Source organism: Equus caballus, chromosome 14 (genome assembly GCF_041296265.1).
Source record: "Equus caballus isolate H_3958 breed thoroughbred chromosome 14, TB-T2T, whole genome shotgun sequence".
NCBI classification, from domain to species: domain Eukaryota; kingdom Metazoa; phylum Chordata; class Mammalia; order Perissodactyla; family Equidae; genus Equus; species Equus caballus.
Genome location: NC_091697.1, coordinates 106,540,107 through 106,559,378, shown reverse-complemented (window position 1 = coordinate 106,559,378; position 19,272 = coordinate 106,540,107). Strand labels below are relative to the sequence as shown.

At 38.8% G+C, this 19,272-nt stretch overlaps 1 protein-coding gene across 1 annotated transcript; it reads left to right on the top strand.

Moving 5' to 3' along the window:
• The first annotated feature begins 1 nt into the window (after position 1).
• On the top strand, positions 2–18,904 carry UTP15 (UTP15 small subunit processome component). Its single transcript, XM_023618196.2, has 13 exons — positions 2–197; positions 2,993–3,165; positions 4,633–4,725; positions 4,825–5,009; positions 6,172–6,350; positions 6,933–7,058; positions 8,651–8,786; positions 12,138–12,222; positions 13,118–13,267; positions 13,988–14,089; positions 15,447–15,580; positions 15,759–15,817; positions 16,303–18,904. Exons 2-13 carry the CDS (start codon positions 3,076–3,078, stop codon positions 16,518–16,520), a joined length of 1,557 nt encoding a protein of 518 aa, XP_023473964.1. The 5' UTR covers positions 2–197; positions 2,993–3,075; the 3' UTR covers positions 16,521–18,904.
• Positions 18,905–19,272: the final 368 nt, after the last annotated feature.

Sequence of the window (19,272 nt, the reverse complement as noted above, 5' to 3'; positions counted from 1 at the left end):
CATTCCGTGAGCCTGCGCCCTGACGTCACCTTCCTGCGACGGGCCGGCCGCTCGCTTCGCCGTGTGTCTCGGCGGCTCCTTGCAGGGCCCGCGTGATCTTCCGCGAGTGATCTTGGACTTCCCGGGAGGGGCCCCCGGGGTCCAAGACGTTCTCCCTGGAGCCGGGGGGTCTTGGCGCACCCTCGGGGCCGGCCGAGGTAGGTGAAGGCGGCTCTCTCGGCGGGCAGCGCCGACTCACGCCTGTTCCCCTCGGCACCTGGCGTGCTCCGCGGGATGGCTCAGTCCTTAAGCAGTCTCTCAGGGTCCGCGTGTTTGGCATCGCCTAGATTCTCCGCCCCTACCGTCGCGTCCTCTCCTGTCCGCCGTTATCAGCCCCAGGAGTGATCCGCACCCCCCGCCCCAGGCAGGGGGCAGGTTTCCATCTGTCTTTGCTCGTGGGGTTCCGTCAGTGTCGATGCCCCCCCCACCCCAGCATCTCAAGTGGTCAGTCTGTTTTAATAATATACTTAAAGGCCCGGCTGAAACGCACTCTGTGCATCTTTCTGGGAACCGCCCAGTTAGAATTAACAATCTCTTCTGAACCCTCAGTACTCCGTACGTCGCTTAGAGCACATGTTTGATGTTCTGCACGGTAGTGTGCTGGTATATAGTAGGGCCTCTTAGCCATCTTGACCCAGTTTCTCGGGTCCTGACCCTCCGCGATCTTCTTCCTATTCACTCTCACATCACTTCTTGCCTCCGTGCCTTTGCTTGTGTCTGCTCCCCATCTCCCGCCTCCGGTGCTCTTCCTCCCTTTAATCTGGCAAACCACTGCTCCTGCTCCTCACCGCTTCCTTCTCCAGCTCTAGACTATTGCTCTCAAGGCGGAGTTATGTACTCCGTTGCCTATAGTCTGGTAAGGGACTAAGTCCCACAGGCTAGATGTGGCCCAGGACCTGTTTTTGTGTAGCCGGTGAGCCAAGAATGATTTTTACAGATGAACATTTGCAATCTGTTCAGTGATAGGAAACACTAACTTTGAACCCGAAGTAAGTGAAATGTTATCCCCCTGGTCCAAAGAATCCCATTCTTTTCATTCATAAAAAATTGTACTCATAATTATTTGGGGAGTTTCATTAGTAAAAAATTGGGGACATTTTTCTTTCTTGCTGTGTAACTACGTGATATCCTCCATTTTGCCTGCTGGCCTGCGAAGCCTAAAGTGTTTATCATCTGGCCCTTTACAGAAAAAGTTTGTTGACTTTTGCTCTATGGCAATGTTCATATATAGGCAGCACTTGGGATTTTAATTTTGTGTTTTCCCATAGAACCCAGCACAGTGCTCCGTTCCTTCCTTCCACAAACATTCTTTGAGCACTTTAAAAAAAATCTTCCAGACACCAGATGTTCAGTTTAATGGGAAAAAGAGATCATTACAATGCAGTGTGATTAACTGTATTTACGTAAATATGCAGAGTCTAATAGGATCGGAGAAGACAGGTGCAGGCTGTCTCCAGCCTAGGAGGTCAGAGAAGGTTTCCCGGAGGATGTCATCCTTGAGTTGAGCTTTAAATGATAAATAGGAAGTAGTTAGAAAGAAGTAATTCCTGGCAGAGAGGGCAAATGAGCAAGGATATTGAGGCAGGAAAGAGCAGGATGTGTTAAGGGCATAACCAGAGGTGGAGCTGGAAAGGTAAGCCAGGGCCGAGTCACAGTGGGCCTTAGATGCCATATTGAGGAGCTTGGACCTTCTTTTCTGGGCAGTGTTGGGCTTTGTAGCAAAAGCTAGATTTGCATTGTAATTGGGAACTCTGCTGACTATTTGGAAGATGGGTGAGGGAGTCGGGGATACCCTATATTGCACTATTTCAGTAGAGGAGAAGATCTGAATTAGGGCAGTGGAACTAGGTGGAGTGGACATGATGAAGTTTAGAAAGATAGGGAGATAAAATCCGCAGATATTTGTAACTATTTGGATGTTAAAATGGGGAGGAAGAACAAGTCAAGGCTGATTCCAGATTCCTAGCTGGTGCCAATCACCAGCTGAAATGGAGAATATTGGAGTATGTGAGGGCACAGACTGTGTCTGTTTTACTCACTTTTGTGCCTAGAATGGTGTCCTGCACATTGTAGGTACTTGAATGAACAGAAAATTTCCCCCCTTTTAATCATTGATTGCCATGTTTCATCAAAACAGCCTTTAAATATGCTGCCTGTATTTATTTCAGTATTACTGAGGCCCTGTTTTCAGTCTTTTTGGAATAGATGATGAGTTGCACCACGGGAATCATTCACCTGATAAAATTGAACCTCTTTTGCAATTGAATAGTCTGCAAAGACATTTTGGCCTAATTATGTGTCAGTTAAAAGTTTTAATTCATTTTTATCCTATTCTGTTACTTTAATTTAGAATTTAATTTCAGAATTGCTGTGTTCTTATTTTCTTTTTTACTGTTTAAACCTTTTAAAATTAACTTTAAACTTCTACATCAGAATATTAGCTTTTAGTTTAATTGTAAGCGTTTAAGTTTTGTTTTAAGTGTCTGCATTGGGATATTAGCTTTGTTTTCCTATTTCTCGGCATTTGACAAGTCAAGTCCTGAGACTGTGTTCCTAAGTCATCTTAAGTTTACTTTCAGGAAGCTTTTGTCTTTGCAGTTTCACTTTAGCGTCTTCCCTTGTCAGTAAATGATCATTCTAAGCCCTTGTACGTCTCTCTGCTTTGGCTACTGGATGGCTGAGCCGGATTGATTCCCCAGAGTTGTAAATTGGTCGGTTAGGTGTGAGAGTGTTTGTGTGACCTCTGTGTAGCCGAAGAGCTGGTGCGGTGTGGTGGCCCCGACTCTTCTTCCTGCCTCCTTCAGACTGTCTCGTCTGTGTCACAGTGAAGGGGTTTATTGCTCGCTAATCTGTAAGCTGCCACGAAGCCGGTTGAAAGGACGCAGAGTGAAGATCATGACTATACACACAGGTTTATTAATAATATATGTATATAAAATATTTTCTTTTTCAGACGTAGAGCAGAGTGAATATAATTATTTCTAACGTCAGTTTCAAACTATTTACCCTTGGATATCAGTCCAATTATATGAAATTATGGCTGGTTATAAGCCTGTAGCTATTCAAACATACCCTGTACTTGGAGAAAAAATCACCCAAGATACACTGTACTGGAACAACTATAAGGTAAGAACAGATGATAATGGGGAAGGGGGTTGCATTTCTGCCAGTTTCTCCAGTATATGTTATACTTTGAGTACTCTGATGGAGAACTAATAACTAAAGATAATCTATCAGCAGCTTATAGTTTGGGCGGAAAATTTGATCTCTGCTATTTTTTCTTGGAATTTTATGTGAAAGTCCATACTGCTTAATCAGTTTAATCATACAAGTGCCTAATACAGAATAGATGATTAATCAGTGCCAAATGAATTAAACTTTAGATTTTGAATCTCATATGCAAGATTTCTTTTTTCCTTTTTTTGAGGAAAGATTTGCTCTGAGCTAATGTCTGTTGCCAGTCCTCCTCTTTTTTCACTTGAGGAAGATTTGCCCTGAGCCAACATCTGTGCCAGTCTTCCTCTACTTTGTATGTGCGATGCCTCCACAGCATGGCTGATGAGTGGAGTAGGTCTGTACCCAGGATCCGAACCCTCCAACCTGGGCTGCCAAAGCAGAGCGCAGAACTTTAACCACTCGGCCGTAGGGCTGGCCCGTTTTTTTCCCCTTTTTAATCTAAGTAGGAAGTGATTCAAAACTAATTGTTCTAAACTATCTGTAAAGGCTTACAAATGATTTTTTTTAAAGATGAGCAACTAAATAGAAAAATGGAAAAGGATTGGGATTGGGCGGTTTATGGAAAAAGAAATTTAAATGGCCAATAACTGTATTAAAAGAGCCTCAGCTCCACTTACAATTGAAGAAATGCAAATTGGAACAATAATTTGGGTACTATTTTTCATCTCTTGGGACAATTGAAGCAGTTTGATCATTGCTACTGGAGGGGGGCAGTTGGGGCAGACTTCCTGGAGGGCAGCATGGCAGTATCTGTTAGGGTAAAAGTACCTTTGGCCTTGTAAATGCCACAGCTTGGAACTAACTCAATGAATATACTCCACGAAATTTGCTAAGACCTGTGTATAAAGATGTTCTTTGAAGTGTTGTTTGTAATATTAGAAATCTTAGAAAAACCTGCGTTCCTTAGTGGTGGACTGGTAAAGTAAATTATCATGTATCCTATAATGGATGGTAAATCTATTGCTCATCTGAAATTACATAAGATGTGTTGTTAAGTGAAAGAAAACCAAGGTTCAGTTGGCCTCATGGTATGATTTTTGTGTCAGTTAAAAATACATGGTGTTAAATGTATGCTGTATAGGCAGAAGTTTTTTTTTCCCAGTAATGGTCACAGAAAACTCCACAGCTGAAGAGAAAGAGTGGGGTGTGGCCTTCCAACCATATATTTATTTACTTTAATGGCAACAGGGATAGTCTGGGTGATGGGGTTTGGACCTTTTTTGCTATTCTATGTTAAATATAACCTAGTAAATGTTACTAAGAACACAAAGAAATAGTTGGTAAGAAGTTATATAACGCTTGAATAGATTTTACCAGTGGTAACTCTGTTAATACTTTGTATTATTTTTCATTAAGACCCCTGTTCAGATCAAGGAGTTCGGTGCAGTGTCAAAAGTTGACTTTTCTCCGCAGCCCCCATATAATTATGCTGTCACAGCTTCTTCAAGGGTAAATATAATATTAAATTTATTTTTCTTTTGTATAATTTATGTTTACTGCTGATCTTGAAGCATCTGCTGAAATACTGTGTTTTTTATCTTGTTGTAGATTCACATTTATGGCCGGTATTCCCAAGAACCTATAAAAACCTTCTCCCGATTTAAAGACACAGCGTACTGTGCTACTTTTCGACAGGACGGTAGACTGCTGGTGGCTGGCAGTGAAGATGGTGGAGTTCAGCTTTTTGATATAAGTGGGAGGGCTCCTCTCAGGCAGTTTGAAGGCCATACTAAGTAAGAGACAGGTTTTTGTTTTTTTAAAATTTTTTTTATTGAGGTATAATTAACATACAGCATTATATTAGTTTCAGCTAATATAATGTAATATAATATAATACAACATAATTCAATATTTGTATATATTGTGCAATGATCGCCATAATAATCCAGTTAACATCTGTCACCGTACAGTTACAGACAGTTGGTTTTGCTGTGTCCTTTTTTTGTTTTGTCGTCTTGTCAGCTCTGTTCATTTTCTGGGCTTTAAATAAAAACATAGGGACAGTTTTGTGAAGATCATGTACCTTACGTACTTTATTTCCTGGTTGTCCTAAGACAGAATGCTTAACCTGGTCCAGTCCTATGGTCCAGTTTGATGCGGCTCATGAATTCCCTAGAATTGCATGTGACATTTGAGGAAGTACATTGATGTAGGGAGACGTCCTGTGACTTTCATTCACTTCTTAGTGGGTTCTGTGGCCTGACTGAGATTACAAACCACTGAGCTCAAGGCAGCCTCACAACTGTTAATGGACTGTGTTAGAGGTTCTCAATTTGAAGTCACGTTGGAAGGCAGATTTTCTTTCTTCTTGGATTTAGTATTTTGCCCCTTGATAAATTGGATGTCTAGGGCAATTTTATATTATAAGTTTGTTTCAGGATTACCAATGTCATTGCTGAAATTGGCTGTTGATTTAAAATTTCAAAAGTGTTTTTTATAGGGTATTATCAGGATGGTGTTACCCCATCAGTGAAACATTTAAAATATAACGGAAATTCACTTAACATGATCCTACATAGTAGCAAGTCTCCTTAGAATTTTTTAGAGAACTACTCATTTTGAAATTTTTTAAATTAAATGTTGTTCCAACATTTAAAACATTTACTTTCATTGAGCTGCTAAGTAGAACTGTTAACATATTAGAAAATATAATTTTAAGGCTATTGTTTAATCTTATTAACTTCATAGTGCGGGGGATTTAACATTTTAAATTGGCTTGGAGACAAACACTTGTTTTAAAGATTTTCTTTCTCTCTTGTGGTTTCCTCCTACAGTTACTCCCTGAAACTAAACTGCTCTTTTTGTTATTTGGGGAAAAGGAATGTTTTATGTTAAAAGTGCCAGAAATGTAATTTTTTTTCTTGCTTTTTAATATACTGATTCTTGCCCTTTCAGAGCAGTTCATACAGTAGATTTTACAGCTGACAAATATCATGTGGTCTCTGGGGCTGATGATTATACAGTTAAATTATGGGATATTCCAAACTCCAAAGAAATTCTGACGTTCAAAGAACATTCTGATTATGTGAGGTGTGGATGTGCTAGCAAACTGAACCCAGATCTCTTTGTAACAGGTTGGTGAACTCTTTTTTTTTTTTCCCTCCTAAAGTTGATAATTTTATTATGATATACTTTAATATTGCTTTGGGACTCTTGGAATAGAGGAGTTTAAAAACTTTTTATAAAGAAATGTGTTTCTATTAGTTTTCTTTTCTTTTTCTTTTGGTGGTTGTTCTTACTGCCCTCCAGGTGTGTTTGGAAACGTCAGGCCGCCTTGAAAACATTAAGACAGTCAGGACTGTAATGGGTTTAGCACTCTGGTTTTCACAGAGCCTCAGCAGCCAGGAAACAAAGAGTCTGGCTCAGTGTTTGTGGGTCCCTCTGCAGAGATTCCAGGCAGTCCAGCAGTGACGGGGGCCTGAGGTAGGATGGTTGAAGATTCTGTGGAGTGTAAGGTATATAGTGCTTCCTGAGAGACAGTCAGTGGTACCGGGGGGCTGAAAGTACTGCGTCTTCATGAATATATGTGTATCTTTTTAAAATTGCATCTAATGTTTTTCTCCTTTTAAAATTCATGTTTGAATAAACACAGATGCACACAGAGTTTTTGTTGTTTTAAGTAGTGCAACTCACATAATACAAAATTGACATTTTAGGGTCATACGATCATACTGTGAAGATGTTTGATGCCCGAACAAGTCAGAGTGTTATCTCTGTTGAGCATGGGCAGCCAGTGGAGAGCGTCCTGCTTTTTCCCTCTGGAGGTCTTCTGGTATCAGCAGGTATTTCTTTTCAAAATTACTTTCACCAGTATGTTGGTCTTGAGTCAGATTTTTCTTTATCTGTTACTTTTTGTAATTTATCAGTGTGAACTTGAATTGCATATCTAGGTTTTTGCTCAAACAGTTGGTAAGTGGGACAGGCAAGCAGTTATTAATTGAGTACCTAGTGTGGGCCAATACACATAGGATCTCTACTGTCCTAGATGAGCCTACAAAGTGGTTAGTTTTCTCCCCATTTTGCAACTAAGGACATAAATAAAAGTATTTAGTAATTTGTCCAAGACAAAGTGGTCACTGGCAGGTCTGGAATCCCGGAACTTGAGAGCCTGCATCGTGTACTTAGTTAACCCAGAAGTCCGGGTCATACTCCTGCTCTTACTCCTGCCTGAGAGACCTGTGGCAGCTTTTGAAAGACAGGTTCTTCCAGATCTGGAGTCAGCCTTGTCCCTTATATGATGCCGGGTTGAAATGTGGTAGTGCTGGAGGAGAAGATCGTGTGGAGTCAAAGGGGCCTTGGTACAGTTTTCATCAAGTTGGAACTGAAGTGTTTTTTGTTACGCTGGTCATAGTGCATTCTCAGAATTATACTGGAAGAAGGAAATTGGCTTTTTTCATTTGTCAAGTCAAAATTAATGTGTTGACATTAGAAGAATACATAGGTAGTATGTGTACTTTATAGCATATATATGGCTGTGGCTCTTTTTTTTTTCTTAATTCTAAAATCCAAATAGAAATTATCTTGTTTTATACTCTTTTCCCCAGTACCTATTGGATTTCAAAATAAGTTGATAACTTTGTCAGATGTATCCATTTTTCTCGCTGTCATTTTGAGAAATGGGAGTAAGTTTAAGCTGAACAGGGAGAATGGATACCTCTGTGCTGATCTCCACTGTGTCACTAACTAACTGTGTGACCTTGGGCAATCCGCTAACTTCTGTAGACCTTGCAGATGAGGGGTCAGACTAGGTCAGTGGTCCCACTCTGTCGTCTCTCATGTCTGCCACGTGTGGGGACACGGCCCGGGAGCTGGCGGTCAGGATAGGCAAGAGCTGTGCTTCCCTCCAACCCCTTTTTATTTGACCTCCTAGACTTGTTCAATATTTTGTTGAAAGAAAAGATGCTGCATTAAGAAAGTTCTTTTAAACCATTGGGTTAAATAGCCTTTAAGGATCCTTCCAACTCTTAGAGTATAAGTTATTGGGAAGTTTTTCAGTTTTGTTGTGATTCACAAAATTTTTAGGAAATCTACATTATTCATTTCCATGGTTGTGCAAAATTCCTTTTGAAGAATGATTTTGTTATAAATTTCTTACAGTCTTTTTTTGTTATACTTTTTGTTTTGCCAGGCAGTTCTGTGTACTCTAACGTATGAAATTATTGAAGCATCCTAACAGTTCTGTGAGGTAGAGACTGTTAGAGTTCAGTCGCACACCCAGTAAATGACAGAGCCAGCTGTGCAACCAGCCAGTCTGGCTTTGAGTCCCTCACTTAACGTCCGTGCTGTGGAGGGTCCGGTGAAGAGTGCTTTTCACATCTTTAAGATCGGTAATCTGTAGGCAGAACATCAAACTAGCAATTATGTCTTTTTACAGGAGGTCGCTATGTTAAAGTCTGGGACATGCTGAAAGGAGGACAGTTGCTGGTGTCCTTGAAAAATCATCATAAAACTGTGACGTGTTTATGTCTGAGCAGCTCTGGGCAAAGGTTGCTCTCTGGCTCACTGGACAGGTTAGCATTTTCGTTTTCTTTCTTTATCGTTATTAGTGTACAAGTGTTTCCTGCTTGAGGAAATGAGTTATTGCTGCAGTATTGGGACAAAATCAATACTCTGCCAAATGATTTCTATTAAAAAAAAATTGTTGAGTTGAAAATAGTTTTGATCTTTTATTTACACATATACCAAACTTATTTTCTCCTTTGACGTAATTTACTGCTTTAACTTATACTTAAGGAACTTTACTGAACCATTCGAATGTTAATCTTCTAAAATAATAGTATTTTTAAAAAAAATCATTATATAATGAACTAACAGAAAAAGATCTCAAGAACTCAATCCCATTCACGACTGCAACAAAAAGAATAAAATACCTTGGGATAAATTTAACCAAGGAAGTGAAAGATCTATACAACGAAAACTACAAGACCTTCTTGAAAGAAATTGACGGCGACGTAAAGAGATGGAAAGACATTCCATGCACGTGGATTGGAAGAATACACATAGTTAAAATGTCCATACTACCTAAAGCAATCTACAGATTCAACGCTATCCCAATCAGAATTCCACTGTCATTCTTCACAGAAATTGAACAAAGAATCCAAAAATTCATATGGGGCAACAAAAGACCCCGAATTGCTAAAGCAATCCTGAGAAAGAAGAACAAAGCTGGAGGCATCACAATCCCTGACTTCAAAACATACTACAAAGCCACAGTAATCAAAATAGCATGGTACTGGTACAAAAACAGATGCACAGATCAATGAAACAGAATTGAAAGCCCAGAAATAAAACCACACATCTATGGACAGCTAATCTTCGACAAAGGAGCTGAGGGCCTGCAATGGAGGAAAGAAAGTCTCTTCAACAAATGGTGCTGGGAAAACTGGACAGCCACATGTAAAAGAATGAAAATCAACCATTCTTTTTCACCATTTACTAAAATAAACTCAAAATGGATCAAAGACCTAAAGATTAGGCCTGAAACAATGTCTTCTAGAAGAGAATATCGGCAGCACACTCTTTGACATCAGCTTCAAAAGAATCTTTTCGGACACCATAACTCCTCAGACAAGGGAAACAATAGAAAGAATAAACAAATGGGACTTCATCAGATTAAAGAGCTTCTTCAAGGCAAATGAAAACAGGATTGAAACAAAAAAACAGCCCACTAATTGAGAAAAAATATTCACAAGTTATTTATCCGACAAAGGGTTAATCTCCATAATATACAAAGAACTCACACAACTCAACAATAAAAAATCAAACAACCCAGTTACAAAATGGGCAGGGAACATGAACAGACATTTCTCCAAAGAAGATATACGGATGGCCATTTGACACATGAAAAGATGCTCATCATCACTAATCATCAGGGAAATACAAATCAAAACTACACTAAGATATCACCATACACCTGTTAGAATGGCAAAAATATCCAAAACCAAGAGAGACAAATGTTGGAGAGGCTGTGGAGAAAAGGGAACCCTCATAAACTGTTGGTGGGAATGCAAACTGGTGCAGCCACTATGGAAAACAGTATGGAGATTCCTCAAAAAGTTAAGAATAGAAATACCTTATGACCCAGCCATCCTACTACTAGGTATATATCCTAAGAACCTGAAATCAGCAATTCCAGAAGTTCCATGCACCCCTATCTTCATTGCAGCATTATTCACAATAGCTAAGTCATGGAACCAACCTAAGTGCCCAGCAACTGATGATTGGATAAAGAAGATATGGTATATATATATACAATGGAATACTACTCAGCCATAAAAAAGGACAAAGTCGTCCCATTCACAACAACATGGATGGACCTTGAGGGTATTATGTTGAGTGAAATAAGCCAGACAGAGAAAGACGAACTCTGTATGACTCCACTCATAGGTGGTAGTTAACATATGGACAAAGAGAACTGATCGGTGGTTGCCAGGGGAAAGGGGGGTAGGGGGAGGGCACTAGGGGTGAAGTGGTGCACCTACAACATGACTAATAATAATGTACAACTGTAATTTCACAAGGATGTTAACTTTTATAACCTTAATAAAAAAATCATTGCATATTCTAAAATATTTATAATGAGTATATATATTCTAGCTTATAGTCTTTAAAACTTCATGTAAAAATTTCAGTACCTTAACGTGGTCCAAATATTTCTATTTTAAATAGGTATTAGTGTTCCATTAGTTCATGTTCTAGACAGTGCTGTCCAGTAGAAATAGAATGCGAGCTACCTATGAAATTTTAAATGTTTTAGTAGCCCCCACTAAAAAGGTAAAAAGAACTAGGTAAAACTAATTTATTTTATTTAGTCCAATGTATCTAAAATGTGTAATTTAATGTGTAATCAATGTAAAAATTATTAGTGAGGTGCTAGAAACAAGTTAGACATCTAATACGTGCCCTATGATACAATAATAATATTTTACAATGATTAAAGTGAAATATAGTTGTACTTAACAGAAAAATATTTTTCCCTGCCTCTCTTCTAAAATTTAAACTTAAGTTAATTAAAATTAAATAAAATAAAAAATTTAGTTCTTCATTTTCACTAGCCACAATTTGAGTGCTCAACAGCCACACGTGGCTAGAACTATGTTACCGTTCTGGAATTTACTTATAGTCGTCTTTTGTTGCTCATTTTATTTTCGTATTTCATTTTTTCACTGTTATAGAAAGTCTTAGTTTTTCAGCATGTTTACTGAAGAGTATACATATTTTAAAAGCTAGAAAGTATTTCTAATACAAAGGAATTTTTATGTAAATGTGTATAGCAAATTCTCTGAAATAGTGTTACTAGGCAATTTGAAACTTGATTTTTAGATGTGTCCCTTAAAAGCTAAGTGTAAGTTGCCTCAATTCATAGTAGTTATCAACCCAGAGTGATTTTTGCCCCCCAGGAGATATTTGGCAATGTCTAGAGACATTTTTGGTTGTTGTCACAACTTGGGGGCAGAGTTTTGCTGGAGTCTAGTGGGTAGAGGCTGAGGATGCTGTGAAACGTCCTGCAGTGCACAGAACGTGTGTCAGTAACGCTGAGGCTAGAGATCCCGCTCTCACTTCCAGTGGGCTTCCACTGATGCTGCTGCCTTACTCTCAGGTTTAGCTTCAGGTGGCCGTGGCTCATGGTCTGTGCTGGTGGCTAGTCAGTCTTTATGCAGACATTGTGGTTAGTGCTGATGAACAGTTCATTTCAAAAGAGACTCAGCGATGAATTAGTTTGTAATTAATATTACAAATCATTGTTTTTCTTCATTATTGTGTACATTTTAATATTCATATACTGACTTTCCAAAAAATAGAAAATTTGCTGTTTAACTCCTTTCCTAGATGATTTGTGACAAAACTTTCCTTTTTATTAGGAAGGTGAAAGTATACAGCACAACTTCCTACAAAGTGGTCCACAGTTTGGATTATGCGGCTTCAATTTTGAGTCTTGCACTCGCAGTAAGTAGTTTTAGCTGTTTTTAAAGCTTTCACTAACCTTGTCTGCTAAATGAAACTGAAATGGAATTTTAGGGTTTATCTTTGTATTTGAATAAGTCTTATTTTCTTCTTGCCACACTAGATAACTGAGTTGAGGCAATTGCGAGAATATCTGACCTGCCCCCATAACTTGGCCTGAGTTCGGTCTAGGTCTCACTCCTGCATAGCCGGAACCACGTACGGTGCTGCGGGCGCTGTGAGCACCTGGGCCCGCCCAGGAAGTTGAGTCTCTTCAACAGTGTAACCAAGGGTGCAGCGCTCCGGGAAGGCAGGTCGGCTCTCTGAGCAAAAAAAAGCAAGGGCAGCAAAATGCAATAGCTCCTTTTCTTTGTTGACTCCTCTTTCTGGAATTCCACCTTTAAGTCTCATGAGCCATCGAGGAGGAGGAGATTTGAATACATTATGTAGAAATTTGAATTGGGAGAGGAAAAGCTTATTACAAATATTACTACAAAATTATTTTTTACAAATTATTACAAAATATTTTCTTGGCAAGATTGTGGAAAGTCATGCCATCATATAATCCTTTTTCTAATAAGAAGCTGCAGGAAAAAAATTAGTTTGAAATTTTCCCAAGATGTCATTAACTGTGTGTTATTATACAAACTGACAGTGATAATTTGTAACAGGTATAATAAGTTCTGTCAACATAATAGTATGTTTGAGGAAAAAGTGATTTTGCTCTAAGTTTTTGCATAGATCATTGTTAGGCAGAGTATATCCAAATGGAACTCTTGGTGAAAGTGTGGATAAGTGGCAAACTCATTGTGATAAATTATGAGTTAAAAATAGTAAGAAAAAGTAAGGTAAGTTATGAGTTACGAATGGACTAACTTATTTTTCTAATTGCTGTTAGCATGAAGATGAGACAATAGTTGTAGGAATGACCAATGGAATACTGAGTGTCAAACATCGGAAATCTGAAGCAAAGAAGGATTCTCTTCCCAGGAGAAGAAGGCCTGCATATCGAACCTTTATTAAAGGAAAAAGTTACATGAAGCAACGGGTATTTGTGTATTTCTTACATTTATTTAAAGGTGAAATTTGTTAGAGTAGCTGACTCCATCTCTGCGTTACTGGAAAGTGTTGTTCACATAGCATTTAACTTTATTTTGCTTTTCTCCGCATCAGATTTATCTCCAGATTGCTGGATTGGGGACATTATTAATAACTAATGGGAAATAAGGGCTACTTTATTTAATACCCTGAATCATAACAATGGCATAGTGCTTTACCATGTTCAAAATAATGTCTTTCACGTGCTATCTGATCTGATCTAAATAACCCTGAAAAGCAATAGAGCCAAGAGTGTCCCCATTTGGCATCTGAGAAGTGGAGATAGAAAGAATTTGTGGTTGATTCAGGATTTCGTTACTGGTAGCCAGAGTTGTTGGGACTAGATGGAAATTTCTCTGATTCTTGTTTTCCTTTTCTACTAAATCATGCTGCCTGCCACGTAAAGAGAATTGAAATGAGTAATGTTTGCCTAGAATTGAGGTATTGTGTATGTATGGCAAGTTAAAGTCATAGGAGAGTGAGAGCACATTGGTGTGGCAGGTTATTCCATTTTCATATAATCTGCATGATGGGCCTGCGACCATTATTTATGATATAATTCAGGGGCACCCTGGTATAAAAGCAAGCATACCACTGTGAAAAAGTGTATTTTAAATGAAACTCTATACAGATAATGATTTTTCCTTGTAAAATTTACTTTTCAATACAGGATGACATTTTGATCAACAGGCCTTCCAAGAAACACCTAGAATTGTATGACAGGGATCTGAAAAATTTCCGGGTCTCTAAGGCACTTGACAGAGTCCTTGAGGTGAGTGATTTTCTTTTTATTAAGACTTTCCTTTTTTAGAGCAGTTTTAGGTTCACAGCAAAGTTGAGGGGAAGGTACAGAGATTTTGCTACAGCCTCTGCCCCGCACATGCAGAGCTTCCCCCGTTAGCAACATCCGCCACCGGGTGGTCCATTCGTTACAATGATGAATCTGCAAGGAGCGTATATATAATTTTTTATTGAGGTCACATTGGTTTATAACAGTACGTAAATTTCAGATGTACATCGTATTTCAACTTCTGTATAGACTGCATCCTCCTCCCCAACAAAAGTCTAGTTGCCATCCATCACCGTACACATGTGCCCCTTTTCCCCTCCCCCTTCCCTCTTCCCCTGAGGTAACCACCAATCTGGTCTCGGTATCTATGTGTTTACTTGTTTGTTTATCTTCTCCGTCTGACGTATTTCACTTAGCATAATACCCTCAGGGTCCATCTACCTGGCACAATTTGGTCTTTTTTATGGCTGAGTGGTATTCCATTGTGTGTATATCTATCTATCTATCTATCTATCTGTCTATCTGTCTATCTATACCACATCTTCTCTATCCATTCATCTATTGATGGGCACTTAGGTTGCTTCCAAGTCTTGGCTGTTGTGAATAACGTTGCAGTGAACATAGGGGTGCATATATTTTTTCATTAGTGTTTTCATTTTCTTTCGGTAAATACCCAGAAGAGAAATAGCTGGATTATATGGTATTTCTATTTTCAGTTTTTTGGGAAATTTCCATACTGTTTTTCATAGTGGCTGCACTAGTTTGCATTCCCACCAGCAGTGTATGAGGGTTCCCTTTTCTCCACATCCTCTCCAACATTTTTTATTTTTTGTCGTGTTAATTATAGCCATTCTGACAGATGTGAAGTGATATCTCACTGTAGTTTTGATTTGCATTTTCCTAATAATTAGTCATGTTGAAACTCTTTTCATGTGCCCCTTGGCCTTCTGTATATCTTTGGAAAAATGTCTCTTCTGCCCATTTTTTGATTGGGTTCGTTTTTTTCTTGAGTTGTACAAGTTCTTTATATATTTTGGATGTTAACCCCTTATTGGATATATGATTTTCCTGTATCTTCTCCCAGTTATTAAGTTGTCTTTTTGTTTTGTTGATGGTTTCCTTTGCCATGCAGAAGCTTTTTAGTTTGATGTAGTCCCATTTATTTATAAGGAGCATATTTTTAGAAGAATCATTTTATTACCTGCCTTGTGTGTTACCATGACTCAAAACTGTGAAGATAAATACCTATTTAAATTTGGTAATTGTTAATGAGTTCCAAGACTATGATTTTTTCTTGTGCTGTCTTGTCTGCTCGCGTTGACTCTGAAAATCTCTCTAGCCCAGTTGTACAATAAAGACACCTGAGGTTACAGTTTCCATCATAAAGGAGCTAAACCGAAGAGGAGTCCTTGCAAATGCCCTTGCAGGTCGGGATGAAAAGGAAATCAGTCGTGTTCTTAATTTTCTGATAAGGTATGTTTTATGTCTATGAAACACATGTATTTGCATCTGAAATTCTTTATCTCCAAATGAGAGACATTTACTTTTAGTTAGATCTTTATAGAGAACTGATGGAACAATTCACTACATCTATTTTAAGGAGTTTTTTTAAAGTTTGCAAATTTCAGTAAACAGAATTTTTGCTTTTTAGGAATCTGTCTCAGCCAAGATTTGCCCCTGTTTTGATCAATGCTGCTGAAATAATTATCGGTGAGTAGGTGTTAAAACTTGAAAAATCCTAGCATGCTTGCAAAAGTAGAGTTGGCAAATAATGAAATAAAATTTATTGAAATATCTTGTTTTTAGCAATTCTCCAATAAATATTTTCATGGAGAAAACAACCAACAGTAAATTGATATGTTTTAAAATGGAGTAAAATGTTTACAGTGATTTGACTTAGAATTTCTGGAAGTGGGGATATTATAATTAAAAACATTTTTTTCTTCAATGTCTACAATGACCATGACTATTTTTAAGTGGGAAAATGAAAATAAGTCAGAACTCCACACTGCACTTTCTGTAATTCTTTTTGAAATAGGTTTATTCACACGGATTGTTTACTTTCTATAAATCATAAATTCTAAAATAAGTACAGATTTCTCAGTGTCTTTATATACAGTATTTTTACACTTTTTCTTAATATTGCTGTTCATTTAGAAAGTTATTTCTAGTGAATGTGTTCTTTCTCTTTCTAGATATCTATCTGCCTGTGATTGGTCAGTCACCTGTAGTTGATAAAAAGTTTTTGGTGCTTCAAGGACTTGTAGAAAAAGAGATTGATTACCAAAGAGAACTCTTAGAAACCTTGGGCATGATGGATATGCTCTTTGCTACCATGACAAGGAAAGACAGCACTTTGGTCTGGCAGCGCACGTCTGGTGGATTGCTAGAGAACAAGAAGGTGGAATCGTAGTGTCTGCTTAGTCAGACACAGAAGAACTCCTAGCTTGGATTAGATTTGATTCTATTAACTGTTGGAAAGAGAATCTCCTTGACACATTATAAAATACTATTTATAGAAGCAATTTTGTGAAAGAGATTGGAATAACTATGATTGGAAAATAAGTCCCAGTTTTAAGATGTGGCTTTTCATGTAATATTGTGGTTTATTTCATGGCATCCTTGGCTGAAAGAGCTCAGTTATTTTGGTCACGGTGTATGTCTACCTTGGCCAAGTCGATAGTACTTTTAATACAGCAAAGCTCTGTATCACGTTTGGGTCGGCATTCAGAACTCTGGAGAGGGCTTCAACTGGGAATCCTGCCACCAGAACAGGGCTTTAGTTTTTATTGCTGTCCTGGAAAAACAACAACAAAACAAATGGCAACAAGTAAATTCTTTGTTCACTCTGATCAGTGCCTTGGGGTTTCCAGGCAGTAGCTGAGCTTGCCTCCCCTGTCCTGGACGTCGTCACTCATCCTGGGTCCCATGTTCTGCTTCAGCTGGTGATAGGACTGCCCCCTGCTCTGTGTGTGGCGCATGCACGGCCAACTCTGGGTAACTGACACTAGTTAGCCAGGTATTCAGAGCATCATGAGGCAGATTGGAACCCTGCACGGCATGCTCTCTGCCCCAGCTTTTCTCTATTTCTTCAGTCGTGACTATCCTTCTCAGAACGAGATCTACAGACAGACCTTATTGGACCACGTTTTTCTCCTCTTCAATATGCAGCCTTTGTACCGAGTTTTCAGCTTGCTTGGGTCAGGGGATGTTAAATGTGCCGTTGCTCCATTGCTCTTGTAATAAAGAGCATCCAGCCTTTTACACGGGTGGTTGGCGCTTACCTCGCAGCTGCCTCCCCTCCGAAAATCGTTTGCTGTGTGTTTAGATTTGTTTCTCTGTTCTTCACAATCATCTTGTCTTTCAGAACTCCAAGCCAGAGTAGCTTGCTTTGGAAAATAGGTTATTTTTTTAAAGTTCAACGTAAATTACATTTTTTTATAAAGAGATTCTTACTTTCTTCTTGAATTTCTGAGATGTATCCAAGATGTATTCCTGCTGCCTAGTCACTGGCTAGCGCCTCCTGGCACCCCGATTTCACACTTACTACCTCTCCCACCTTCTCCCAGTTCCTCTGCCACTGTAAGTAGTTCTCTCTGTAGGGAAATGTGCTTTGGGCTGGAAGAACCCATTGGTCCAGGAAGATTTTGTAATGGGAATCTCCTCTTAAAATTTCAGTGTGGTGAATTCAGATTTTTTTTAAAGCAGAAAAGATATTTCTATGTTTTAGTAACAACATGTGCTCAAAAATAGGATCTAGTTTCCTGTTCACGAGTTGATGTAAACAGCCCTGCAGCAGATGGCTTTAAGAAACCAAGAAATTGCTCCCCTGTGTAATTAGGAGATTAGTCAAGGTCAGAAACTGTGTCTTCATGTTGAAAAGGGTTAATTTATTTAAATAAATTTTGTATTTAAAAGCTTTTTTAAAACTTTAACTTCACAAGTATGCTGATAATTTGAATATTAGTAAAACTTAGAAGTTGAAATTGTATCTTAAAACTAGCTGCCAACAAGCGTGTAACATGTGACAAGGGTTTTCCCATCCGTTACTTTATTTCGTTCTCACCCCAGCCGTCCAAGGCTGGTGTTCTCGTTTAACAGTGAACCGCGGCAGTGGTTACTTCACCTTTGAATTCTCCGAGCTTGACTACGCGTCATCCCCATGCTCTGGACTGGCCTGCCTGCTGGACAGAGACTCCTCACTCCCTTAACAGCATCGCCGAGTGCTGCCGTCCTTAGATGAAATGTGTAATGATTACAGGTTGTTAAAAGGGTCAGGAAACAATTCCCGTAGCCATCAATGCTTAGGTGTTAAATTCAGGAATGGTTTTTATAGTCACTGGGACAAACTGGCATTTGCTATTTGAAGTATTTAAACATAACCAGCACCTTACAGTAGGTGACATTGGCCTTCGGATTCTAATTTAAAATGCCTAACAGGTTTTTCAACTTGGGAATTTTAGTGGAAAGGTATTTTAAAATGTTACTAAGCCTGCAAAAATACTGAAGTGTTTCAGAGAACTTGGAAAGTCACTGTACATTTAATTTATTATATTTATAAGAGTTCAGTGCTTGAGAAGGTTTTGCTTGTTGGGTCAAGCATTTGAAATGCTATGTACAAGAAAACCAAATATCTTAAATGTGTAAATGCTGTTAAGTTGTTTAAAGGAATTTGGATTGTAAATGAGATTGTTTAAGGAAATTCAATCTGTTCAACTTAAATCAACTCTATCAAATGTTAATTAAAGGCCCCCTTAAAAGTGATTATATTAAAATGTACTAGTTTTCTGAATGGAATATTTGTTAGTTTTTTAAAAGCTTTAAGGAAAGTTTTAAAATGCTTAATTTTAGCAAGTAACCATAAATTGTCTTTCCTGTGGACAAAACCCCCTTTCGGACGCTAAAAACCCTCCTTGGTAAGTAGGTGACACGCCCTTCCCCTGCCGTCCCGTCCCCCCTGGACCGTGGCTGGTGCATCTGGGCCCAGCTCTCTCAGCAGGGACTTGTCACTGAGATTTATAACCATATTTGTGATCTGGGAAAGTGTGGGGCTGGCAGTGCTGTGTTTGGGTCATCAGCAGAGGAAGCTGGTCTGCAGAGAAAGTAAACCAGACAAGGCAGGTCAGACTAGAGAAGAGAGAAGCCATCTTAGTGCTCGTGGTTTC